The sequence below is a fragment of the Dreissena polymorpha genome, chromosome 4 (genome assembly GCF_020536995.1).
Source record: "Dreissena polymorpha isolate Duluth1 chromosome 4, UMN_Dpol_1.0, whole genome shotgun sequence".
NCBI lineage: Eukaryota > Metazoa > Mollusca > Bivalvia > Myida > Dreissenidae > Dreissena > Dreissena polymorpha.
Window position 1 is genome coordinate 56,053,544 of NC_068358.1, and position 27,500 is coordinate 56,081,043.

At 37.2% G+C, this 27,500-nt stretch overlaps 3 protein-coding genes across 4 annotated transcripts in view; all 3 read left to right on the top strand.

Moving 5' to 3' along the window:
• Window positions 1–333: 333 nt before the first annotated feature.
• On the top strand, window positions 334–3,103 carry LOC127878037 (uncharacterized; the record flags this gene model as incomplete). Its single annotated transcript, XM_052424429.1, is given in 5 exon segments — window positions 334–539; window positions 792–889; window positions 1,139–1,363; window positions 1,609–1,830; window positions 2,447–3,103. Coding segments are annotated over 5 exon segments (1,197 nt in total), but the record flags the coding sequence as incomplete, so codon positions are not given.
• Window positions 3,104–5,081: 1,978 nt separating this feature from the next.
• Window positions 5,082–12,918, top strand: LOC127879849 (uncharacterized). Its single transcript, XM_052426915.1, has 3 exons — window positions 5,082–5,249; window positions 10,745–10,912; window positions 11,692–12,918. The coding sequence occupies exons 1-3, from the start codon at window positions 5,126–5,128 to the stop codon at window positions 11,739–11,741; spliced, it is 342 nt and encodes a 113-aa protein (XP_052282875.1). The 5' UTR covers window positions 5,082–5,125; the 3' UTR covers window positions 11,742–12,918.
• A 10,561-nt stretch (window positions 12,919–23,479) lies between these two features.
• Window positions 23,480–27,500, top strand: part of LOC127879875 (synapse differentiation-inducing gene protein 1-like) — a 14,415-nt gene continuing 10,394 nt past the window's right edge. For both annotated transcript variants that reach the window (XM_052426948.1, XM_052426947.1), the window contains exon 1: window positions 23,480–23,579. In XM_052426948.1, coding sequence (XP_052282908.1) covers window positions 23,564–23,579 — 16 coding nt within the window. In that variant the 5' untranslated portion in view covers window positions 23,480–23,563. The remainder of the gene's footprint in view (window positions 23,580–27,500) is intronic.

The window sequence follows — 27,500 nt, forward strand, 5'->3', positions numbered from 1 at the left end:
CTATACTACTACTACTACTTCTACTTCTACTACTACTACTATTACTACTACTACTACTTCTACTGCTACTACTACTACTGCTTCTACTACTACTACTACTACTACTACTACTACTACTACTACTACTTCTACTACTTCTACTATTACTACTGCTACTACTACTACTACTACTGCTGCTTCTACTACTACTACTACTACTACTTCTACTACTACTACTACTAGTACTACTACTACTACTACTACTACTACTACTTCTACTACTACTACTGGTCCTGCTACTACTACTTGCAATCCTGCTACACTACCACGCCTTCTACTTCTTATGCGTTCCAGATAGAAGTTGAAACTGGATCCAACGGCGACCTACAGTGTTTGCCGTGTGAAGAATGCCCGGTCGGTCATTACGTCAGGATACCGGATGTGAAAGGAATTCCCTCAATGTGCGTCCTATGTTCCGCCGACTGCGCCTCGATGAACCGGTATAAAACGGAGGAGTGCTCGAGCTATAGCGACTGGCAGTGCGGGGACTGTCTTCCGGGGTAGGGATTTGATACTGGAACCATTGTCTGCAAACTTTAGTGTCCGACAGAGTTACAAAAGACTGGTCCGTTAACTTTATATATTAGTCTATATTTTATAATCCTTTAATGCATTTGTTTTTAAAATTATATAGAAATAACAAGAGTTATACGTTTTATAAATTAAATGACTTCCACATCGAACATTAAATTTAACATATTACATTAAATCATTTATTTTTAAAACAATTATATTTTTATCATTCATTTCAGATTTGAATATTCGATTTCGAAAGATTTTCCTTGCCAGAAAATTCTGACGAGTAAAATACCTTCCGTGGTAACTTTCCCCACCAGAAGAAGGTTCACTGGTAAATATTACAGTGTTATTGTGCGTGTTTTAACGAACTCTTTTATATCTTTCGAAATGTTATGTTTTAAATTCAGGGGGATTGCTGTATAGGATTGAAGTCTCCATAACTGGGAAAAAATAATGTAAATACTAATTACGTTTGATAGGATTAATCTCCACTCATCGAATAGCTTAGAATATGTAATCACTGTGGTCCTTCCTATTCCTGGGCATGAAATAATAACGGTCATGCTTTTACAATTTCCAGAACATGAAAACGTCAGCAAACCAAATGGAACCAGTGAAAGCACTACTTCGTTGCCTGATGAAGTCAACGTCGGTCAAAATGAAAGCAGTGGTCGTTCCCATTCATTGTCTGGCACAGCTGTGGCCATTATAATTGTTGGCATTGTGGCTGGAGTTATTATAGTGGCGATGTTAGTCATCGGCTGCCTCGTTAAAAAGTATTGTCACCAAAAACTTCTTTCCTCAGGTATCAGTAATGACTTCTTTAACTTATTTAATTATGTTGGCAGGTACAGGGGTAATTGCACATTAATTAGGCATACGCGTTCATTCTTTCGCGAATATTACAGTATTAGAAAGCATGATTTTTTTCATGTAAAATCCGTATAATGAAATATGATATATGAGTGGTTGTATGTATGTGGTGTTGTTGTTTGTAGAAATGAACAATAAAAGTTGTATTTGTAAAGTTAATTCTACATTTATTTTCAGAAAAACTAAGAGTTATTACAGTGGAGCCTTCTTCGGGGGAGAATTCGTCAACGACGTATTCGTCACTTTCGTCAGACTCCGACTTAGAACTCGACTGCAGGCATAATGGCGATTTGACGCCACCACCCAGCCGGTGCCCGGATCCAGGGAGCATTCCGTCGACTGATGAACAACTTGAATTGGTCAGAGGCGAACTGTCGCATCCTACATCTATACCTATAGGTATCAAGCGATAGTCAGTTTTTAAATTTTCACATCATGTCGCGAAGTCGACGTTTTTAACTGTAATAGAAGCTGATAGTTTTAAGTCTCACTGGTGTCTAGGGGCCCCGTTTTACCGAGAAGCTTTCTTGGACTAACGCACACTTATTCAATCTACATCATAATTAGTTTCACACGTTAACACAACATGCATAGTTTCATTGAGTGTATTTTATAATTGTGTTGTCACTTTGAATAACGTTTATCAGATTTTAATAAAGTGAAGAATTAACAAAAAAGTTCAAACAGTGTTCGTAAGTTTAAGAATTGATTTATAAGCTTAACAAGGCATTGGATTATAATACGAATGCCGTCCGATTGACGACCAATATGTTCCGGGTATGATCCTCACTCAAAAATCTTCATTTCTATAACTTTCTATAACTATAAATGTAACTACTGTTTTTTCTTGTAAACGGACTCCAGAGCGTATCATTAGGATAGTACAATAGGGATGAAATGGAAATGGTGTGAGCTAAATTCTACATGTTGAGCATTATGGTAATTATCGTACAATTACTCAAAGTATTCCCGACGTGATTTGAATCATTATATGTTCTGTGTTCTTCATTTTTAGAGCATCTTAATCGCGTGTCCGAAGAATGGCTCCAATTTGAACGGACGAGCGTCGGACTCTCACAAATAGTGTGCCGTTGTCCGAGTATGGTGTCTGCCGTTTGCCCGGAAGGTTGTAGGCCATTAATGGACAAACCGAGCAGCAACATAAATGGAAACAAAAATCTCATTACATTTATTGCCAACAACGTTTGCCACAATCCGTTAGAACTTTTTCGGTACATTGGTGCTAAAGACTCAGATATCTACAATTTAAACGATGACCGTGACAGAAATCCTGATAGGGTCTCGCAAAAGGACTTTGTATATAACGTTTTAAAACACTGGCTCCAAGTTAATAACGAAGCGAAAAGCCACACAATTTTTAATGGATTATGTCATGGAGGGTTTCACAGAATAAATAAATCTATACATGAACAGTATAGTGATTTATTTCCTCCGAAATAGCATGTTTCTACAGTAGCATTAGTATTTATATTGAAGGTTGTTTTCTTGCCATGCTACTGTATAACAGTCGGGTTGAAAGTTGTAGATTGTATGTGTCATGTGTAAGTTTTTGGTTGGTACTATATTCATTGAATGAATTTATATAATAACAATCATTGAATGAATTTATGTAATAATTTTGTGAAGAGATTTGTTCATTGTTTTGCACTGTTTTGTTTTTGTTTACAATTTTGAATAAATAATATATGACATGCCATTGTTGTGAGCTTTGTCCTTCTTGACGACAAGTAAAATAAAACTAACTACAGCTTTAAACACAACAACTCACTGCATCAACACCTAGACCCTAAAATTGGCGATATTGATAGTAAATCGTGCATCACCGGGTATTCGTATAATAGATCAATGTTCTTAAGATCATTTAAAAGGTGTAAGTAGCAATATTACAACGCACGCAGGAGTTGATCCCCAAAGTGTGTCACCCAAGGAACGCAGTGTGGAATCAACGCAATTTTGGTCTTGATCAATTTTAGTATTTTTGTAGATATTCTTTAGTTGTTATTACACTAAAACGGGATGCAATAGTACATCATCACCAACAACATCATCAGCAGAAGCAGCAGCGTCACCACCACCATCATTATCGTTCGATCACCATCGTCACTTCCGTGGTAGTCAAAATAAAAATGAGAATTTCAATATGATTTCCATTCATATCATAGTCACAGCATCATCGGATAAAGATCAACACCGTGATTTGGCTGCCTCAGTTCCATGCAGGGACCTATATACACACTTTGTTTGTATAGGTCCCTGTTCCATGCGATTGTGATCATTGTCAATGCAACACACACACTCACACACACGCACGCACGCACGCACCCCCCCCCCACACACACATACTAGTCTAAATAGTGAGTTTTTATAACATACAGATTTAAATGAAAACAAACATGAACAAGAGGCCCATGAGGGCCTGAATCGCTCTACTGGCTGGAATCAATAGGGCTCAAGCCCTTGATAGTATGAACAATCTGAGTAAGTTTTAAATAAACAGACCCAAAATGGGAAATGTTTCGCATAAACAAGAAGAAACGTAAAATTTCAACTTCAAATGGCTTCTTTTCAAAAATAAGTTGGACAAATTTTCTTCACTCTCAATGGGGTTCTGGCCCTTGATGAAATAAAACATCCGTTGAAATTTCAAAAGGATAGAACTTTATATGTAAACAAATAATAAATGTGTTTGTCGGAAACACTATGTCCCCTTCTGCGCCGCTTTGAATTTATTTGTTTGAATTTTGACCTTGAAGGATGACCTTGACCTTGACCTTTCACCACTCAAAATGTGCAGCTCCATGAGATACACATGCATGTCAATATGAAGTTGCTATCTTCAATATTGCAAAAGTTATGGCAAAATGTTAAACATTTTCATTTTTTTTCCTCAAATTCAAAGGGAGATAAATCTAGACTTATAACTCCGATATTGCTCATTTTCAATAGAGTTTGACTCATCATTCAGCTAAAGACACTGTGCAAGTTGGGAAATGATTGGATGAAAACTGTGGACTTTATTGAGTAAACAAGCCTTATTTCACAATTTTCTCAAATTCAAGGGAGGAGATATTTCTGGACTTTTTACTCTGATGTAATCCATTTTAAATAGGGTTCGAGTCCTCATTAATATAAAGACACTGAACAAGTTTGAAAAGAATCGGATGAAAACTGTGGACTTTATCGCGTATACAAGAAAAAGTCTAACGCACGCACGCACGCACGTACGGACGACGGAAACTACGCCATGACACAAGCTCTTCAGGCCTTCGGCCAGTAGAGCTAAAAACGACATACCAATAGAACAACCACGGAGCGTATATTGTCTCATCTAGAGTCCGTGGACCAATAAATCAAGGAACATATCAATCTTCAAATAACACGCGTGATGCGTCTACTATATGCTGTGTAAAGGGAGGTAATGCCAATTTTATGAAAAAATAGACTGGCAGTAGTTAACACCCGCTTGAAAAGGAAAATTAATGTATTTTCACCATGCATAACTAATACAGAACTGAAAAATAATATAAATCCATAAAATTCAAATGTTCAAACTGTTTGTAAGGACACTTGATTATTTTTACAAATGAGACCCACACAAAGATGCACAAATAGTTTTCCCCACAAAAAGTTTAAACGAAAACGTTCCGCAGAATGCACATTTCCTTTGGAGGACATGGCGACCTATCGAAAAGTTGAGCCATTAGATGGTTACAAGTACGAGGGCCGAACCCCTGGGATAGGAGAGGCCATCGGCCTTGGAATCGGAATAATCACTTATAGAGCGTTAGCTAACAGATGTAACATACTTTACTATTCATTCTTTGATCTGATTTATTCAGTATTCAATACTAAGTAGTTTTCGGAATAAAGTATTTTCGGACAAACTCTTAATTTGCACGTCTTCTATTATGTTTTCTAAGATATATTATTGTTAAGAAAACACTTTCAGTTGTTTGATCGAAAATATATTAAGTACTTTACAGTAAAATTTTGAAAGAGATGTTTCTTGTGCTTTTATGTTGTCACTCCAGTTAATTTGTGACTTCTTATGAAGTGTGACTGAACATGTCCCTTTTTAAAAAAAATACAACTTATATTTAAGTGTATGGCTTCATATGCTGAGAAAATAACTGTTAAAAGTCATGCATTTTTCTCCCCAAAAATTTACCCCTGAGAAGTGTAATTCAGTTAATTTAATCAAGTGAAAATTATGTATAAACTCAGTCTTATTTTTTAGCTTGGCTGTTTTCGGAGAAAACCCGAGGTATTGTCAAAGCCAGCTCGTCATGTCATGTCTGTTGTCATGTCCATCGTCGTGTCGTGTCTGTCGTCATGTCCGTCGTCGTGTCGTCCGCTGTCCGCGTCGTGCTAAAACCATAACATTTTGTCAAGGTTTTAAACATTGGCTCTAAAATCAAAGTGCTTCAACCTACAACTTTGAAACTTCATATGTAGCTCCAGTGATGAGTTCTACATGCCACTCCCATTTTTGGGTCACTAGGTCAAAGGTCAAGGTCACTGTGACCTCTTAAAAAAAAAAAAAAAAATTATGTCAAGCTTTCATTTATTCAAAACTGCATCCGCAGCCGAGCATGGCACCCGTTATGCGGTGCTCTTGTTTATACTTGGAGGCAAATGCCAATGCCCGTTCGATTTGTCATTGTCAGCATGGATACTACTTAAATGTACCCAGGGTACACTTAAGTATACTTAAATGTAACCTGGGTACGGAAAATATACTTACACGCTCGCGGCCAATTTAGAGTTTACCAGAGTTTTACCCCCGCCCACAATCTGATGTCGTTAAACAATTGTGGAATAAAAAACAGAATTCTCTCAGGGTTGTCATTATTAACCGATTGCCGATCGAATTGATCGGTTAAAATCGCCGGAAAATCAGTTATTTTTCCAGAATCTTTAAAATTGCGATCGGAAGTTTTGATCACGCAAACCGATAATAATTGACGAGGAATAATAACCGTAGTTAAGTAGAGCGACACCCGGTCATTCAGTCAGTCCGTTAACTCCGCCTAAGAGCTACTGTTTTCAATGAATTTCTCAGTGAATGGCCAATATTGATTTTTCCAGCTGTCAATCAAATTCTTCTTGGTAAGCACGTCAACCCATCAGCGCTCAGGCAGCCGAATACATGCCGACCCCACGTGAAACTGCACAAATAGCTGTACATTTCACATATTATTACTGACCGTATCTCAACGCATGTAGCACAGTATAGCGTATTTAACTATTTTTTAGTTAGAGAAAAACTTTCCACATATTTAAAAATGCTCCTCGATTTTCTACCAAAAAAAAGATATAAGCGACCTCTGAGCTACGAAGTTGTTATTCAGCATCTAAATATTAAAGTCCACGCTTTCCACGAGGAAGAATGACGTGATGTTATACATGAAGTTTAATTTTGGCATGATTTTCATCTGTACATGGAAAACACGAGATATATGTGTCTCTGTTGCTAGAATTTTCTTAATTTTCCGTGAATAATGAAATCTGAAAATGATTTTGGATAACACATTAATCATTTAAAAATACGCATTTGAAAATACTTCAATTAAATAATGCATTTTGTTATACAAATGGTCATAACACATAATGTAATAAGTAGGTAAGTAACGTGTTTTGAGATTGCCAAACTATGCAGCATACATATAGGTCTACATGCATGAATGACCTGACAAGTTATATCACGATCCGGAATGAAAAGTACTCGGTAAAATTTAAAGAAAGACGCGTTTGTATTCTCAGATTTTCACTTTCACTTTCGCAAACTTTTCTGAAAGGAGGTACATGTAACAGTTTAGATTGAGTCGTTGATTTGTCGTAATTACTAAATATAAACGGTTCTCAATGCTCTCAAATCGTGTCACGTGATTCACACATGTTCAATGGGAATTCCCCAATCCCACAATTCAATTTGTATATGCACTTGCGTTAAATGGCGGACGACATGCATCGTCAATATTGGCCGTATTTGGTTTTGAAAAAAAAAGAAATCGTAATAATACTGGATAATCGGGTAATGGATAGAATTGGAACATGCAAAGATCTATCAATATAATATGTTTTTACATTGTACAGAAGACTAAAAATGTGAAAATCTTAAAATTTTCTATTCTTTTAAGACCTCATTTGAACTTTTTATGCTCTGAGAATAGCAGTATTTTGTCCCTAAAATGTATAGAATTTGTTTTCGGTCGGGGGGCTTTGCCCCCCTGACCACCCTACCAGGGCCTTGCCCTGGACCTACAAGGGGGCCTAGGCGGCCCCCTTGACCCTCGGCCGTATCGGTCGGGTTACTATATTCCAAAATAATCCTTTGTTTACAATCATAATGACAACCCTGTCTCTTTGAACAAAACCTGCCCCAACATGTTTTTTTGAGTATGTATTTCAATAATATTAAGGCCATTGTACAGAATATTGTCATAGATATTGACATAATTAATTTGAAGAAAAAAAGCCGATATTAACTACAAATTTAGCGTTAAAATTCCTGGGTACGTTTCAGTATATTTTGCGTACCCTGGCTACATTTATGGATACTTAATATTACCAGGGGTACTTTTAAGTAGAACCTGAGCCAACAATAAACAATCGAGCCCAACTCCCCAGAGTATGTAAAAAAGTCTGCTGTAAAATACTATAATCAAGCTATAAAAGTGCTTCTTTTTTATATGACTGTAGGGAGATTACCCTTGCTCATAAATACTTTTTATAAGGTAGCGGATATCTTAGGCTGTATAGTACAGATTTCCATAACTTAGGTTTATTATCCCCCGCCAAAGGCGGAGGGATATTGTTTTGGCGTTGTCCGTCCATCCGTCCGTCCGGCACTTTTGTGTCCTGAGCCATATCTTGGAAGTGCTTTGGGGGATTTCATTGAAACATGCTATGAGTATATATATGGATAAGACGATGATGCACGCCAAATGGCATTGTACACCATCCGTTAATAACGGAGTTATGGCCCTTTGTATCTTGAAAAAATGCTTACATCTGTGACAAAGCTCTAGTTTGGCGGGGGATATCAATTCAACGAATGTGCTTGTTGTATATAATATTATTACATTATCAAATCATAAACTTTTACAGTGACTTAACTCACGAAAAACTAAGGTGTTGATTTTTTATTAAATTGCATTGTCAAAAAACAAGTGTTCACATTGAGGCTTTTGTTATCATGTCTAATTATTACACCAGTGTTATCGTTTAGGTCAAAAACATATATAATCACGTGTTGATTTGTTAAGGATGCAAAATATAATTGCCTGTTTCAAGGCTATAGATGACCTTTGGAGGTATATTGGGTAATTCACCCCCTGTTTTTGACAACAATTGGGTTTTTGTAAATTCAAAATTTTCACCCCCTACTTTTGAGCTTAATTGGGTTTTTCACCCCCAGTTTTTTAACTCAGTTGGGTAATTTAGGGAATGGCATATATAATATAATAAAAATCTACTAAGGTTTCTATATTATTATGCCCACCTTCAAAGAAGAGGGGGTATATTGTTTTGCACATGTCGGTCCATCGGTCTTTCGGTTGGTCCGTCCACAAGATGGTTTTTGCATGATAACTCAAGAACGCTTAGGCCTAGGATCATGAAACTTCATAGGAACATTGATCATGACTGGCAGATGACCCTTATTGATTTTCAGGTCACTAGGTCAAAGGTCAAGGTCACAGTGACTCGAAACAGTAAAATGGTTTCCGGATGATAACTCCAGAATGCTTACGCCTAGGATCATAAAACTTCATAGGAACGTTGATCATGACTGGCAGATGACCCCTATTGATTTTCAGGTCACAAGGTCAAAGGTCAAGGTCACAGTGACTTTAAAAAATGGTTTCCGGATGATAACTCAAGAATGCTTACGCCTAGGATCATGAAACTTCATAGGTACATTGATGATGACTGGCACTGGCAGATGACCCCTATTGATTTTCAGGTCACTAGGTCAAAGGTCAAGGTCACAGTAACTCAAAATAGTAAAATGGTTTCCGGATGATAACCCAAGAATGCTTATGCCTAGGATCATGAAACTTCATAGGTACATTGATCATGACTGGCAGATGACCCCTAAAAATTTTCAGATCACTAGGTCAAAGGTCAAGGTCACAGTGACTCGAAACAGTAAAATAGTTTCCTGATGATAACTCTAGAATAATTAAGCCTAGGATCATGAAACTTTAAAGGTACATTGATCATGACTGGCAGATGATCCCTATTGATTTTCAGGTCACTAGGTCAAAGGTCAAGGTCACAGTGACAAAAAATGTATTCACACAATGGCTGCCACTACAACTGACAGCCCATATGGGGGGCATGCATGTTTTACAAACAGCCGTTGTTTATACAAATGGAATTCAAAAAGGTACCTTTACATAACAACAAACAATTACTGAATTTCTGATCAAAGAACATTCATTTTTGCATAGAATAAGACGGAGTTCGTGAAAATCGCTGCACAATTGATGAAGTTATGGCTGTTCAAATCAATGCACCCCGTTTTCAGGTCATTTTCAGTTGAATACCTTAAAAATGAAAGAAGAATTCTGTCGGGTCTACGAAAAATTACAATAATACCCCAAAAATTGATAACCGCTGGAAAGACAGCCTTCTTTTCTTCATAGGACGGCATTTAAACTATCCGATACATTTTTGTACCGAAAATAACAAGTCTAAAAATACATCCGGTGTTTGTAAGAATTGCTCTTCGTGACGCAAGGTTTTTTATGGGAATTACGCTATTAAATTTGTATTCGCGTTTTTGTACGCTTTATTTTAAATTAAAATTACTTTTTTTGTTATTTTAATTAATTGCGTAAAAGCGCAAATACGCTTGTTATCTATAGCCCTGCTGTTCCATCCATGGGACGCAGTGAAAATATCAACTATATTTGATTCAACTATTTGTGAAAAATTCACTGCAGATTTTGTAGCCAGACCATCTTTACATTTGAAGACCTTTTCATCCCTACATGCATTTCATAACAATCACTTATGATTTATCACTATTGCAGCTAGATTAAATAAATCAATGTTCAGACTATTACAAAAATATTTTTAAATAAAAACTGCATTGCCCCAACCTGCTATTTGATAATGGTGGTGTGATCTTTGTCAATTTTTTACTTAATTACTTGCATAACTGGATAAAAATATTGGGAATCTGTTTTGAGACAAGGAATTTTAGTGAAATGCAAACACCACAGCTACTTATATATAGTGAATAACTGCATACAGCTGTTCATATACTTTTATTGTCTTATAGTGCCTCGTATCCCACCTACGCCCACTCTGTATTTTCTACCAGCCTTCATGGCAGTAGGCTATCTGTTTGGGAAACAGTTGACAGGCATCAAGACTCGATGGGCCATGAAGAATCAGCTTATCCTAGAAGACTATAGGGCAGCTCATCCTGAAGATTTTGTGCGACCCCGTGAGTGTTTTATGCAACAATTTATTTAGCAACAATTTTTTGTTTTGGCAACGAAAGTTCAAAAGGGGATATATTGGAATCACATTGTTGGTATGCCAGACTGCCGGCATAAAATGCTCTGCGATTGTGGAGCAAGCTGCTGCCATATTTTAAGCGATCAAACTGAAAGTTGATATTTGTCATCACAATGAAGTAACGTTGTGCAAGACACAGTTTTTCACTTGTAGTTTTTCACTTCAGATCCACATGTATCTGTGCCCTAGAACTTAGCTATTTTTTGGCATGAAATGCTAAAATTTATTGAGGGTAATATATCAGGCCTTATTTTATCTTAAGATTTTGGTAATTAAATGGGTGGGAGAGAGATTGTAATTTATAAATATATCAGGCCATACTCTTACAGTACTATGCTATCAAGGAACGTACATATTCTTATACCTGGGTAAATGGGGTCATGAAAGTATTATAATATTGCCAATTTTCCTCACAAATTGCTGAATTGGGTGACAGAATCTTCAAGTTGCTATTTTTAGGGTTAAGCTATCCATATGAAATAAGTTTCACTACAATAATTTTTTAATGTATGAGTGTAGCTCAATGCTCTTTTTCTATGTACCTCTTTAAGTCACATTCCCCCATTAAAATTGCAGATAAAATATTTAACATAATTGCATTCTTTCATAGTTGATGAATAGTTTGTTGAACAATCCATTCCATATCACATAAATTAGCATTTGGACAATTATGAGAGTGATAATGACATTGTTGTATGTTTTCAGCTCCAGTCTACTATAAAGATCTTCTAATGCCATGGATACCGATCCGCTGATTTCTTTGTTTGGGAATCAGAAATGTGTTGTCACGCTTATCAGAACTAATGAACTAGTAAAAGTGGATTGATCATCATTTTAGTAGTTTGAAAATCAAGAACCACTTCATTTAGAGGAAGTGTTATGTACACACACTATGTTATATTATTTATGAACAAACTAAAAAAAATAAAGAGAAAATTAATTAAATACAATTTGTTATTTAAAGTTTATGGCTTCTGTTACTATGTACCATGCACTTGGCAGTAAATATCTACGTACTAAGAACCATACCTATCGTGAGTATGCTCAATAGTTATCAAAAAATGACTTTTTATGCTTTCTGGAAGGGGTAAGCACCAAGCCACGCTTTGTCGATCCATCTGAGTTTTAATTTTGATGAAATTGAGTTTGCATGGGTGTGAAAATGATTTAACCCAATGATCATATCCATCCTATGCAATGTGACTATGTCCACCCATTCCTCTTGCCGACCATCACACCTAGTGTCTGCATGATCAGATTTGAAGGAACTTAATATGCAGCATCCCTTTATGGTGGACACTCATATTGTGGTCAGGTGATTGAAATCCAATTATATTTCATAGAGTAATTGCCCTTTGATTTTAAATTTGTCATTTCTAATTGATTTTTCCTTTTCCAAACAATATCTCAGGAACAAATTAATAACATTGTTATGCACTTTTTGTTAAGGAAAATGTACATGCGCATTTGCTCAGGGTTTTTCCCTCCATTGATTGTTCAAATAGTTATTTCACTTCGAATGATAATTCCTTTTCGCATTTGATCACAGACACTAACCTTCTAAATTGTCTAACGTCGTATGCAGCATCCATTTGGGCATACATTTTCATTTTAAAGTTCTGCTCAATTTTGTTCAAGCATTTGTTGCCCTCGGATTTAACATATAACATTTTCGTTTTTATGTAACATTTCATAGTCGGATCATTGGAACTAACGATCTGAATTTGACGACACTAGATGCAGTATCACTGCATATACGCATGTTGTCAAGGTTTTTCTCTTAAGTTAGTTTTCAGAGGGTTATAGCCCCCTTCAATAAGTTGCTTCTGCACCATTAACTAACTTTATATGTTGTTTAATGTACTTTTATTGATTTATATGTAATTCTTTGCGTTCAAATATATAATAAAGAATTAAATATTTATATGGTAACAGGAATACTTGTTTGGTATAACGAGAAAAGTGCAAGACGGCAATCGGTTGCTTTAAATGTTTTGAACGTACTTGTTTTATTTATTTTTTATTATTTTTTAACGTTACAAAGTACATGACATTAATCAAAATTAATATTCTTATTTTTATGCTCCCCCAAAAATTTTTGGGGGTAGCATATAGGCGCCGCTTCGTCTGTCGATCCGTCCGTCAGTGTGTCCGTCTGTGCACAATTTTTGTCCGGGCTATTTCTCAGCAACTAATGACCGGAATTCAATGAAACTTTATGGGAAGCTTCACTACCAAGAGGAGATGTGCATATTATCAGCGGGTTCTGGTTTGATGATTTTTCACACAGTTATGGCCCTTTGAAATTTTATATAAAACAATTCTTGTCCCCCCAACTACTGTGCCCTCAAGACGTTTCCTATTATCTGAATATATAGTGCAGTATTGTGACCAAAAAAACCTTTGGGGAGCATCACTCGTCTCCGATGGTTTCTTGTGTTACAATAATACTTGTATTGTGTTGAATTAAGTCATTGATGACAATATGTCGATGAAAACCAACGAGGATTGTACTCTTTACATGACCGTTTCTAACATTACAAAAATGATATTGTTGTACCCCCACAAACGAAGTTTAGGGGGGTATATAGGAGTGAGCTTGTCTGTTGGTCGGTCATTCAGTCCGTATTAAGTGTCCGCTCTCTAATTATCCCCCGCCATAGGCGGAGGGATATTGTTTTGGCGTTGTCCGTCCATCCGTCTGTCTTTCCGTCCGTCCGTCCGGCACTTTTGTGTCCGGAGCCATATCTTGGAAGTGCTTTGGCGGATTTCATTGAAACTTGGTATGAGTATATATATGAATAAGAGGATGATTCACGCCAAATGGCATTGTATACCATCTTTTAATAACGGAGTTATAGCCCTTTGTATCTTGAAAAAATGCTTTTTTGAGTGTCAAATATAACACTTTTGTGTCCAGAAGCATATTGGCGGGGAATACCAATTCAATGAATTTGCTTGTTCAAGTTGTTTTCATCTGATCTTCACCAAACTTCGTCAGATGTTGTATCTAGATGATGTCTAGGTCAAGTTAGAATATGGGTCATGCCGGGTCAATAACTAGGTCAGGAGGTCATTTAGTGTGTTTTAAACATTGGGCATGGTGTCCGCTCTCTAATTCAAGTAGTTTTCTTCCAAGCTTAACCAAACTTGGTCAAAAGCTGTATCTAGATGATGTCTAGGCCAAGTTTGAACATGGGTCATGGCAGGTTAAAAACTAGGTCACTGGGTCACATAAAGCATTTTAAACATTGAGCATGGTGTCCGCTCTCTAATTCAAGTAGTTTTCGTCCCATCTTTACCAAACTTGGTCAGAAGTTGTATCTAGATGATGTCTAGGTCAAGTTAGAATATGGGTCATGCCAGGTCAAAAACTAGGTCACAGGGTCACTTAGTGCGTTTTAAACATTCAGCATGTTGTTTGCTCTCTAATTCAAGTAGTTTTAATCCGATCTTCACCAAACTTGGTCAGAAGTTTTATCTAGATGATCTTAAGGTTAAGTTCGAACATGGGCCATGAATGATAAAAAACTAGGTCACGGTGTCACTTAGTAAGTTTTACACATTCAGCATGGTGTCCGCTCTCTAATTCAAGTAGTTTTCATCCGATCTTCACCACACTTGGTCAGAAGTTGTATCTAGATGATGTGTAGGTCAAGTTCAAACATGGGCCATGCCGGGTCAAAAACTAGGTCGGGTTCACTTAGTGCGTTTTAAACATTGAGAATGGTGTCCGCTGTTTTTTGTGAAGACAACATGCAAAATATTCTGTGTCAATGCGGCAATTGGGGGTATTCGTCACGTCTGTGACAAGGCTCTAATTATAATTGTCTTAGGTCGTACTTTTTATGTACTTTTCAACTAAGGTTCTGACAAAAATGTTACAATAATCTAGGAAAACGCAAATATTTGGACAAAGTTCCGCGAAGATTCTGTTAATGGGGCCTTTAGAGTGTTCACATATACTTACTATATGCCTCTACAAAGCAAAGAAGTTGCAACAAAATGGCTGGAAATTTGGGTGTTTGTCAACAAAAGGAATTATAAAGCCACTGTTTATATAAGGTTTTCTGGTCTTCTCCAGATGGTATCCATGTTTTCCCAACATGTCCATTAAAAACGCAAATTTCTCCACAATAAACAGTTTTCTCGAGAAACCCTGCTGAGAGGTTACGGCAGACATGTGTAAGTTTGTATAAATCCTTTAATTATTTTAGTAGCTTGCAAATTAAAGCAGTTTTTCTCCCCTAAATGCCGGAACATGGCTCATTTTGCCCGATCTTCTACTTCAGAGAGCCACATTTCGCTCATTTTTTAAGAAAATTTGTCAGAATGTTTTCTACATGTAGGCCAATACCTTTGTTATCAATGTTAATGCACAGTTGTTTCAAATTGGACTTTGAACACTTTATTTTTTTCCAATTTACTTACCCTGTGTTAGTTCATGCTAAAATAACGAGCACTGCTCCAATGGTATTAAACTGCTCACAAGGTATCTGGTTTCCTGTGTTGAATCGGGTAAGATAAATAATGCCGTACGTATTGGTACACGCTTCAAGTCCCGCATTATATGTCAAAGATCCGTGTCATGCCCTACGGTTTTGTCGAGGGTGTGACTCCCATGTGGCATGATTCGTCCATAAAAACAAGATTAACAAACTATGTATAATTGTGACAAGACGAAATCACAACTAGTTTCACACACAAATCGGCTCTCATAAATAGGTACAAAACCTAAAATAGTTAAAACGATATATTATGAAAAATGGTTTATTGATCATTTTTCATAAGAATTCACAAAAGATGCAAATTAAAAACCACTACAATATTAAACATGAACTTTCAAATTGAAACCACTATCATAATAACAATAAGTTGTGTGCCATCTTACGGGTAATTACATACGGGATACGGACAAAAACCCTCCCGTCATTTTTAGCTCATCTATTTTTTGAAAAAAAATTATGAGCTATTGTCATCACCTTGGCGTCGGCGTCGGCGTCCGGTTAAGTTTTGCGTTTAGGTCCACTTTTCTCAGAAAGTATCAATGCTATTGCATTCAAACTTGGTACACTTACTTACTATCATGAGGGGACTGGGCAGGCAAAGTTAGATAACTCTGGCGTGCATTTTGACTGAATTATGTGCCCTTTTTATGCTTAGAAAATTTAAAATTTTGGTTAAGTTTTGCGTTTAGGTCCACTTTTTTCAGAAAGTATCAATGCTATTGCATTCAAACTTGGTACACTTATTTACTATCATGAGGGGACTGGGCAGGCAAAGTTAGATAACTCTGGCGTGCATTTTGACAGAATTATGTGCCCTTTTTATACTTAGAAAATTGAAAATTTTGGTTAAGTTTTGTGTTTAGGTCCATTGTATTCCTTAAGTATCAAAGCTATTGCTTTCATACTTGCAGCACTTACTAACTACCGTAAGGGGACTGTGCAGTCAAAGTTATGTAACTCTGACTGGCATTTGGACGGAATTATGGGCCCTTCATACTTAGAAAATTGAAAGTTTGGTTAAGTTTTGTGTTTTGGTCCACTTTACCCCTAAAGTATCATAGATATTGCTTTCATACTTGGAACACTCGCAAACTATCATAAGGGTACAGTAAAAGGACAAGTTGCATAACTCGGGATGTCATTTTTACGGAATTATGGCCCTTTTTTGACTTAGTAACTTTGAATATATGGTTAAATTTTGTGTTTCGATCCACTTTACTTCTTAAGTATCAAGGCTATTGCTTTCAAACTTCAAATACTTTCATGCTATCATGAGGTTACTGTACCTGGCAAGTTGAATTTTACCTTGACCTTTGAATGACCTTGACTCTCAAGGTCAAATTATTAAATTTCTCTAAAATTGCCATAACTTCTTTATTTATGATTAGATTTGATTGATACTTTGACAAAACTACTCTTACCTGACATACCACAATAGACTCCACCCAAACCATCGCCCGTGCCCCCCCCCAACCCCCCCCCCCCCCCCTATTTTTTTTTTTTTTTTTTTTTTTTTTTAAGATCATCTCACAAATGACCACCACACCCTCACACTATACCCCCCCCCCCCACCCCACCCCCTCTCCAATTTTTTTTTTAAACGGTCAAAGAACAAAACTATTTATTTTGATTATTTTATGTTTGAAATACCGTCCAACCATCGCACCCAAGAATCCCCCCCCACCCCTCCTCCCCCCACCCGAATCCCCCCCCCCCTATTATTTTTTTTTTTTTTTTAGAATATCTCACAAATTACCACCACACCCTCACACTATACCCCCCCCACCTCACCCCCCCCCCCAATTTTTTTTTATGAAACGGTTAAAAAACACAAATATTTATTTTTATTATTTTATGTTTGAAATACCGTCCAACCATCGCACCGAAGAATCCCCCCCCCAACCCCCCCCCCCCCCCCCCCCCCGGATTTTTTTTTTTCCTTTTTTCGCATTTTTTTGAAGAAAATGTAATAAATGTCCACAACCCCACACAATGCACCGCTCTTCACTCCACCCCTCCCTCCTTTGTGATTGAAAATGAGAGTCCCTTCACCTTTAAAAAGAAAATAGATGAGCGGTCTGCACCCGCAAGGCGGTGCTCTTGTTTTCATATGGGGCAGACATAAACCCTCCCCTGGAAAAACGGGGGCGGACAAAAACCCTTCCATGAAAAAACGGGGGCGGACAAAAACCCTCCCATGAAAAAACGGGGGCGGACAAAAACCCTCTCGTGAAAGCAATTAAACACCGACAAAAGCATTCATTAATCCGAAAAATTTACCCATTGTGTGTATTGTGTTTTTTTAGGGGTGTGAAATTGAAAGAAGAAAATGTGTATCGATAAACTGTATACATACCGCTTTTCTAATGTGCATATATATCCTATAATCCAATATAATAACAACATTAAATCATAAAATGAGGCCAGTTATAGAAAACTGAATTTAAATTTAGATTGAATGCAATACGATACAGAGCAACGTTAAATCGGGTCATACGCGCATTCATGCAAAAAAAACGTGCTTTCCGGGAACTTTCTGAAAACCTTGCGAAATGAAAGTGAAATTCTGTTAACAAATAACAATGCGTTTGCATGTAATTAAATTGTTTGAATTACTTATTTAATTTATCTTTGACTGTAACGTTTTCAATTGCATTTTTGCAGACAATATTTAAATGCATATTGTCAAATCTGTCAATGACAAAAAACCTCCCGTGAAAGCAATTAAACACCGACAAATGTAATTGCTTCACACAGTGTTGCATTCATTAATCCGAAAAAATTACTCAAAATAGCAAACTGTGAATCTGCAACTACTTTTAGTTTTTAATTAGATTAATCACAGAATCAATTAAAAGCAATTAAACACCGACACATGTATTTGCTTCACACAAGGTTGCTTCATTAATCACTCAATGCTGACAACATTTGCTCAAAATATCATTCTGTGAATCTGCAACATATAAAAAGCAATAAATATCTCGGATAACCGACAACACAAGACAATGTCCGGCATTCATAACATACTGGTATGTAATAAAATTTACGATAGAGTAAAAATTTAAATAAATCAAACTAAATTGATTTATCTTACAAACACAAACATGTACATCAATTAGGGATATGTTGCTTGTGTCTCCGTTAGATGAAAGGCTGTTTTCTTAACAATTTCTGAGTTTGAACTTGTGACAAATTATATCCCTTGTCTGTTGTGTGAATTCATACCACTGTTAGGATGATGGCAAATGAGATTCACGAGAAATCATTTTAGTTCCACGCCGCTAAAAACCGAATATAGCCTCGTTATAGTCTCTGAAAAAACAAGTCAACAGAGTGAAGTTGTTTCGTTCTTCATTGCAAAAAAGTCAATATCACACCTCTTATTTTATAAAATATCAAAATATAATTCCTGTTAAATTACCGTAAGTCAAACTTACAATCATCTGTAAATAGGAATAATAACAAAGGATTTATTCAATAAATCATTAAAATACTCAAATTAATCCTGAATTCCTTGTAAATTATTGCTGTAGACCTAAATAGACCTAAAGAGGTTTTAACTCGCTGATAATATTTACATTGAAAACTGTTAGATATCCCACGTTAAACGTAAAAATAGGGATATCAAACGCCGCCATCTTGTAGAAAACGCTGAGCGGATACATCGTATGCTACTTTTCAATTGAGGCACCCTGCGTTGTCTCAGATGTCACTATTCATCGTATGCTACTTTTCATTTGAGGCGCCCTGCGTTGTCTCAGATGTCACTATTCATCGTATGCTACTTTTCAATTAAGGCGCCCTGCGTTGTCACAGATGTCACTATTCATCTTATGCTACTTCTACATTGAGGCACCCTGCGTTGTCTCAGATGTCACTATTCACCGTATGCTACTTTTCAATTGAGGCGCCCTGCGTTGTCTCAGATGTCACTATTCATCGTATGCTACTTTTCAATTGAGGCGCCCTGCGTTGTCTCAGATGTCACAATTCATCTTATGCTTCTTCTCAATTGAGGCGCCCTGCGTTGTCACAGATGTCACTATTCATCCTATGCTATTTTTCAATTGAGGCGCCCTGCGTTGTCTCAGATGTCACTATTCCTCTTATGCTACTTCTACATTGAGGCGCCCTGCGTTGTCACAGATGTCACTATTCATCCTATGCTATTTTTCAATTGAGGCGCCCTGCGTTGTCACAGATGTCACTATTGATCGTATGCTTCTTTTCAATTGAGGCGCCCTGCGTTGTCTCAGATGTCACTATTCATCGTATGCTACTTTTCAATTGAGGCGCCCTGCGTTGTCTCAGATGTCACTATTCATCGTATGCTACTTCTACATTGAGGCGCCCTGCGTTGTCTCAGATGTCACTATTCATCGTATGCTACTTCTACATTGAGGCGCCCTGCGTTGTCACAGATGTCTCTATTGATCGTATGCTACTTTTCAATTGAGGCGCCCTGCGTTGTCTCAGATGTCACAATTCATCTTATGCTTCTTCTACATTGAGGCGCCCTGCGTTGTCTCAGATGTCACTATTCATCGTATGCTACTTCTACATTGAGGCGCCCTGCGTTGTCACAGATGTCACTATTGATCGTATGCTTCTTTTCAATTGAGGCGCCCTGCGTTGTCTCAGATGTCACTATTCATCGTATGCTACTTTTCAATTGAGGCGCCCTGCGTTGTCTCAGATGTCACAATTCATCTTATGCTTCTTCTCAATTGAGGCGCCCTGCGTTGTCACAGATGTCACTATTCATCCTATGCTATTTTTCAATTGAGGCGCCTTGTGTTGTCTCAGATGTCACTATTCATCGTATGCTACTTCTCAATAGAGGCGTCTTGTGTTGTCTCAGATGTCACTATTCATCTTATGCTACGTCTCAATTGAGGCGTCTTGCGTTGTCTCAGATGTCACTATTCATCGTATGCTTCTTCTCAATTGAGGCGTCTTGCGTTGTCTCAGATGTCACTATTCATCGTATGCTACTTCTCAATTGAGACGCCCTTCGTTGTCACAGATGTCACTATTCATCGTATGCTACTTCTCAATTGAGGCGCACTTCGTTGTCTCAGATGTCACTATTCATCTTATGCTACTTCTACATTGAGGCGCCCGGCGTTGTCACAGATGTCACTATTCATCGTAAGCTACTTCTCTAATTGAGGCGCCCTGCGTTGTCACAGATGTCACTATTAATCGTATGGTAGGTTTCAATTGAGGCGCCCTGCGTTGTCTCAGATGTAACTATTTATCGTATGCTACTTCTCAATTGAGGCGCCCGGCGTCGTCTCATATGTAATTTTTCATCTTATGCTTCTTCTCAATTGAGGCGCCCTGGGTTGTCATATATGTCACTATTTATTGTATGTTACTTTTCAATTAAGGCGCCCTGCGTTGTCTCAGATGTCACTATTCATCGTATGCTACTTCTACATTGAGGCGTCCTGCGTTGTCTCAGATGTCACTATTCACCGTATGCTTCTAATCAATTGAGGCGTCCTGCGTTGTCTCAGATGTCACTATTCATCGTATGCTACTTCTACATTGAGGCACTCTGGGTTGTCTCAGATGTCACTATTCACCGTATGCTTCTTATCAATTGAGGCGTCCTGCGTTGTCTCAGATGTCACTATTCATCGTATGCTAATTTTCAATAGTGGCGTCCTGCGTTGTCTCAGATGTCACTGTTCATCGCATGCTTCTTCTCAATTGAGGCAGATGTCACTAGTCATCGTATGCTACTTCTCAATTGAGGCGTCCTGCGTTGTCTCAGATGTCACTATTCATCGCATGCTTCATCTCAATTGAGGCAGATGTCACTATTCATCGTATGCTACATCTCAATTGAGGCGTCGTGCGTTCTCTCAGTTGTCACTATTCATCGTATGCTACTTCTACATTGAGGCGTCCTGCGTTGTCACAGATGTCGCTATTTATTGTATGCTACTTCTCAATTGAGGCGCCCTGCGTTGTCTCAGATGTCACTATTAATCGTATGCTAGGTTTCAATTGAGGCACCCTTCGTTGTCTCAGATGTCACTATTCATCTTATGCTTTTAGGCGCCCTGCGTTGTCACAGATGTCACTTTTTATCGTATGCTAAGTTTTAATTGAGGCGTCCTGCGTTGTTACAGATACCACTATTCATCGCATGTGACTTTTCAATTGAGGCGCCCTGCGTTGTCTCAGATGTCGCTATTCATCTTCTGCTTCTTCTTAATTTAGGCGCCCTGCGTTGTCTCAGATGTCACTATTTATCGTATGCTACATCTCAATTGAGGCGCCCGGCGTTGTCTCATACGTCATTTTTCATCTTATGCTACTTTTACATTGAGGCGCCCTGCGATGTCTCAAATGTCACCATTCATCTTATGCTACTTCTCAATTGAGGTGTCCTGCGTTGTCTCAGATGTCACTATTCATCGTATGCTACTTTTCAATTGAGGCGTCCTGCGTTGTCACAGATGTCGCTATTCATGTTATGCTACTTCTACATTGAGGAGCCCTGGGTTGTCATAAATGTCACTATTCATCTTCTCAATGGAGGCGTCCTGCGTTGTCTTAGATGTCACTATTAGTCGTATGCTACTTTTCAATTGAGGTGCCCTGCGTTGTCTCAAATGTCACTATTCATCGTATGCTACTTTTCAATAGAGACGCCATGCGTTGTCTCAGATGTCACTATTGATCTTATGCTACTTTTCAATTGAGGCGCCCTGCGTTGTCTCAGATGTCACTATTCATCTTATGCTACTTCTACATTGAGGAGCCCTGGGTTGTCATAAATGTCACTATTCATCGTATGCTACTTCTCAATTGAGGCGTCCTGCGTTGTCTCAGATGTCCCTATTCATCGTATGCTACTTTTCAATAGGCATCCTGCGTTGACTCAGATGTCACTATTCATCGTTCGCTTCTTCTCAATGGAGGCGTCCTGCGTTGTCTCAGATGTCACTATTCATCCTATGCTACTTTTCAATTGAGGCGTCCTGTGTTATCTCAGATGTCACTATTCGTCGTATGCTACTTTTCAATTGAGGCGCCCTGCGTTGTCTCAAATGTCACTATTCATCGTATGCTACTTTTCAATAGAGACGCCCTGCGTTGTCTCAGATGTCACTATTCATCTTATGCTACTTTTCAATTGAGGCACCCTTCGTTGTCTCAGATGTCACTTTTCATCTTATGCTACTTCTTAATTGAGACGTCCTGCGTTGTCTAAGATGTCACTATTAACATGCCAGTAGTGGCTGATGATACCTGAGTACACGACGAAACGCTCGGCTTAACTTCTGTTGTCTTATGGGAAGTTTCGAGATGCTTTATGCATTAGCCGATGACTGCCTTTATTTGTGTCTGCAATTTGTCGCCTTGGGCAAACATGCACCAGAACACGTTGCTAACAGAAAACTGTATCATGTATAGGCGAAGGATTCTAACTGTGATCCTCTTTGGTTTTCCCATTAAGATCTGCTGAAGAATGTTATATTCCGGCGCATGTTTCGACTGAACCAAAGAAGTTGCATAAAATACTTTTTTTTATGAAATGGGCAGATAAGATTTGACCTTTAATTGTATGTCAAGCGGTTTTTGAAATATATATGTCCTATATAATTGATTTGAACTTCGTCGATAAAACTTATCAAACCTTGAAATCAACTTTTTATGTACCAATAAAAACATCTCATCTATTAAATTATGATACTAATGTACGCGCTGTTTGTAAAATAATATAGTGACAGGTACAAGGCCGCGATATAGGCAATTCTGTGTCATCACTACAGTACTTATGTACTCGTGGAGAACAAGGAAGTACATGTACATAAAGAATGTTTTATGATCTCAATACGAACACCAGTTTACTCAAATTATGTTTACCTTGTATTGTTAGACAATGATCGTGGACCATCTGATACCTGTAAACGAGCAAAGCATGCGGTTTCAAATATCATAAGAAATTCGCTTCCTCATTTCGAGTGGCAGTTTTGAAACTTAAGCAAGCATTTAATTTGCAACACTGTGACAACATCGTTTACTTGGTATTCGAAGCAAATATTGGCATGATGGAAAAAGCCGGTAAGGTTTATCTATATGAACTGTAACTGAACATCTTGTAAGATTTTAGGACATTTGCTTCTTTTTATATTTTTTAACTACTGTTTTGTGTCGTTTAAATACTGTTTGTGTATGCATGCGTCTGTCATATTGTTGCTAAATATTCCATATCGTACGTTTCTCAAAACGTGTAATTCAGTTCAGTTGTCATAAGTTGGCGTTTAAAAAATAAATCATTTAAACTATATTGAAATGTTATTTAAAGTGAATTCATAAAAATTATTTGTCAGATCCCAGCAACCTCGGCTCGAAAAATGGACATATACTAGCCAACCAATCGAAGTTGTTGATGATTTTAATTATCTTAGTACTCAGTTTTATATCCAGTAGGGATAAAGATATACATATTTCATAGTAAAAACACTCTTTTATTAATATTTCGCCCAAACGGGCTTTATCAAAGTTTACAAACACGAATTCACTACATAGTTATAACTGTCGTATACACCAATAAAGTAAATGTTTTATCATAAAACATTTACTTTATTGGTGTATACGACAGTTATAACTATGTAGTGAATTCGTGTTTGTAAACTTTGATAAAGCCCGTTTGGGCGAAATATTAATAAAAGAGTGTTTTTATCTTAGTACTGTTTTAATTACGATAGGAACGTTTGTAAAAACATTGAATATCTCAATAGAAAGGCCTCGGGTATATACGATTTTGTCAAATATTTATGAATTTGTATTAACTGTGTAAAAAACTTATATATATATATATCAATATAAATTAAAATAAAAGTTAAGAAGAACATGTGTCGAAAAATGCGAAATAAGCCGGATATTTAATTCTGAAATTGAAAACGGCTGTATAGCCGAATTCGCCAGCATGTATACCATACATGTACGATGTGCATCTAAACTTAGTTTAACGGTTTATTTGAATTCCTGCAACGATATCTATTCATACGACACACGAACACTATCTCCAATCCTAATACAAAGACGAATGCTTCGGTTATTGTAGGAAAATATGTACGTCACTATCGGCTCGGGGCGCTATTTTGTCTTTGCTGCATTTTATGAAATTCGGCTTTAATGTATAATTTTTCTTGCCTATTTTGTGTGATTGTAACATATTTTATCAATATATTACAATTAAACACATATAAAAAATCGTATATACCCGCTTTAAAAGCTTTAAATGTTCTTTTCTGCAAATTAAGCGAATTTGACCTCTGGCCCAAAATAGTTTTGTCAACTATTCGATGCATTTGTGACACCAATACTTAAATATTATTTCGAAGTTTTGGGGTATACGAAATCAAAAGAACTAAAAAGAATTCATCTTAAATTTTGTAAAAGATTATTTAGAGTATGAAATAATACGTGTTCATCTGCAGTTTATGGTGAACAGGACAGATAGCCACTGTATATCCATAGATACATCAGAATAACAAAATATTGGTTTAAAATTAAAGACATTAGCAGTATTATAATTATTAAGTGTTGTTTATAACGAGGCTATTAAAGACTGTATTAATGGAAAGAGAAATGGGGTAACAAATGCAAAAAAAAATCTCTTTTATAATTATGGATTTGCATGCGTATTTAAAAATCATCAGTATGTTAACAAAAACACATTTCAAAGTGAATATAAATGAAGAGTCAAAAATTGTTTTAAACCAGATTGGTTGCACACACTTGAAATTCAAGTTATATTATTGTACAAAGAATTAAAATATCGATTGAATATGCAAAATATTTAGATGTCTCACCTTAAAGTTTCAGATTTTACATCTGTGCATTAAGAATGTCAAGTCATCCATTAAGTATTCAAACAGATAAGTTTACTAATTGCATAGCTAGCGAAGATCACGTTACAAGGAAGACGAATAACATTTTATGTTAATCTTCCGTTGTTATAACGATATCAGAAAAATATACATAAAAAGTTATTATTTCAAGCGACCATCAGCATATAAATTTCTAAGCCTAATGAACACATGTTCTAAGAAGAAGTTATTAAGTTATCATTTTTTGTGAAGGAAGCTGTGTTAATAAGGAAGTCTAAATTGAATGTTGTTCAAAATACGAATTCGACCAGCTGCATTGTTTTGTTCCATGGGTTTGATGTTGTGCGTGTTTATTCAATTGTTGTGTGCAATTGCATTTATATAATATAGTATACATTATGCGAATACCACCAGCCGAATTTATATGTTCATCGGGTTTGATTTTGTATTTGTTTATGTATTTATTTTACACATGTAATTGTTTGTGTTATTGAATGTACACAGGGAGGAGTGACAATTGTTAAGTGTCAATTTACTTTTATTCCTACTGGATACCAAACTGAGTAATTGTATTTATAATATGTAATATATCTCATGTATACAGCTAAATGATATAGTTTTTGCATAATATATGCTAACACGATCAGCTAAAAGACCAATACAAACTGTAAGATAACCAATTGCCCCCGTTTACCTTTGATTATGCATTTTTGCTTCATTTAAAGTTCGTGAGCCATTTCTGTTTATTCTTTTCATTATAATTTAATCATAAATAAACACATATCATAAGATAATTATTTTTGATGTAAGTTTCTTTCCCATAAATGCTAACAGCTTAACAGCTGACTGCCACTCTGCTGCATACATACTTAGTAAAACCTCGTTTTTTCCTGTCTTCCTTTTTTGTATTTATCCACCACTGCCATCTTTTTATTAGATAGTATGTACATTTCTTATTTCTGTATAATCATTTGCTTTTCACGTGATCTTTTTTTATATGTTTATCATTACATGGTTTAGACTGACGATGTACTCTGTACAAGTCGTAATACAATTTCTGTTCTGGTCTGTTCTGTTCTGTTAATCTACGGAATCCGGTAATGCTACATGGGCTTTCTTCTGTTGACTTTGGAGGTCGAAATACAACAAATATTTTAAGCAAAGTCATGTAACGTCCAACTCTCAATTTAAATAATTATATTGAACACGATGTTTAACACTCGGCACAACAGCCGACGTTCAATTATGGAGCACGATACTAAAGCGGTATACCTTTTAATGCGAAAGTTATTTGGTTATCGCAAGGCATTTCCAATCCTGCATAAGGCATTTCTATGAAAGTGTAACTTAAAAGTACGGAATCTGGATAGGGCAAAGTTAAGTGTCGCGTGTCGACCTTCGAGGTCGACACACGACATTCAAGCGACATTCTCTCGACGCTCAATACGACGCGCGACAATCATGCGACAATCACTATTTGAGTGTCGCATATCCCGCTGGGTTTTAGAGAAAAAAAATCGCAGAAAATCTTGACTGTCGACTGAATTGTCGCGAGTCGTATTGAGCGTCGAGAGAATGTCGCTTGAATGTCGCGAGAATGTCGTGTGTCGACCTTCGAGCGCGACATTCGACATTCTCTCGACGCACGATACGACGCGCGACATTCAATATGATATATCGCGAGAATGTAGCCTGTCGACCTAAAAATCATTAGGTCGACACACGACATTCTCTCGACGCACGACATTCTCTCGACGCACGATATGACACTCGCGCGATATATCGAGCCAATATCGCGCAAGTGTCGCTTGTCGACCTAAAAACCCCTAGGTCGACACACGCCATTCTCTCGACGCTCAATACGACGCGCGACAGTCATGCGACAATCAATATTTGAGTGTCGCATATCGCGCTTGGTTTTAGAAAAAAAAATCGCAGAAAATCTTGACTGTCGACTGAATTGTCGCGCGTCGTATTGAGCGTCGAGAGAATGTCGCTTGAATGTCGCGAGAATGTCGTGTGTCGACCTTCGAGCGCGACACTCGACATTTTCTCGACGCAAGACAAATCAGTCGACAGTCAATATGATATATCGCGAAAATGTCGCCTGTCGACCTAAAAATCACTAGATCGACACACGACATTC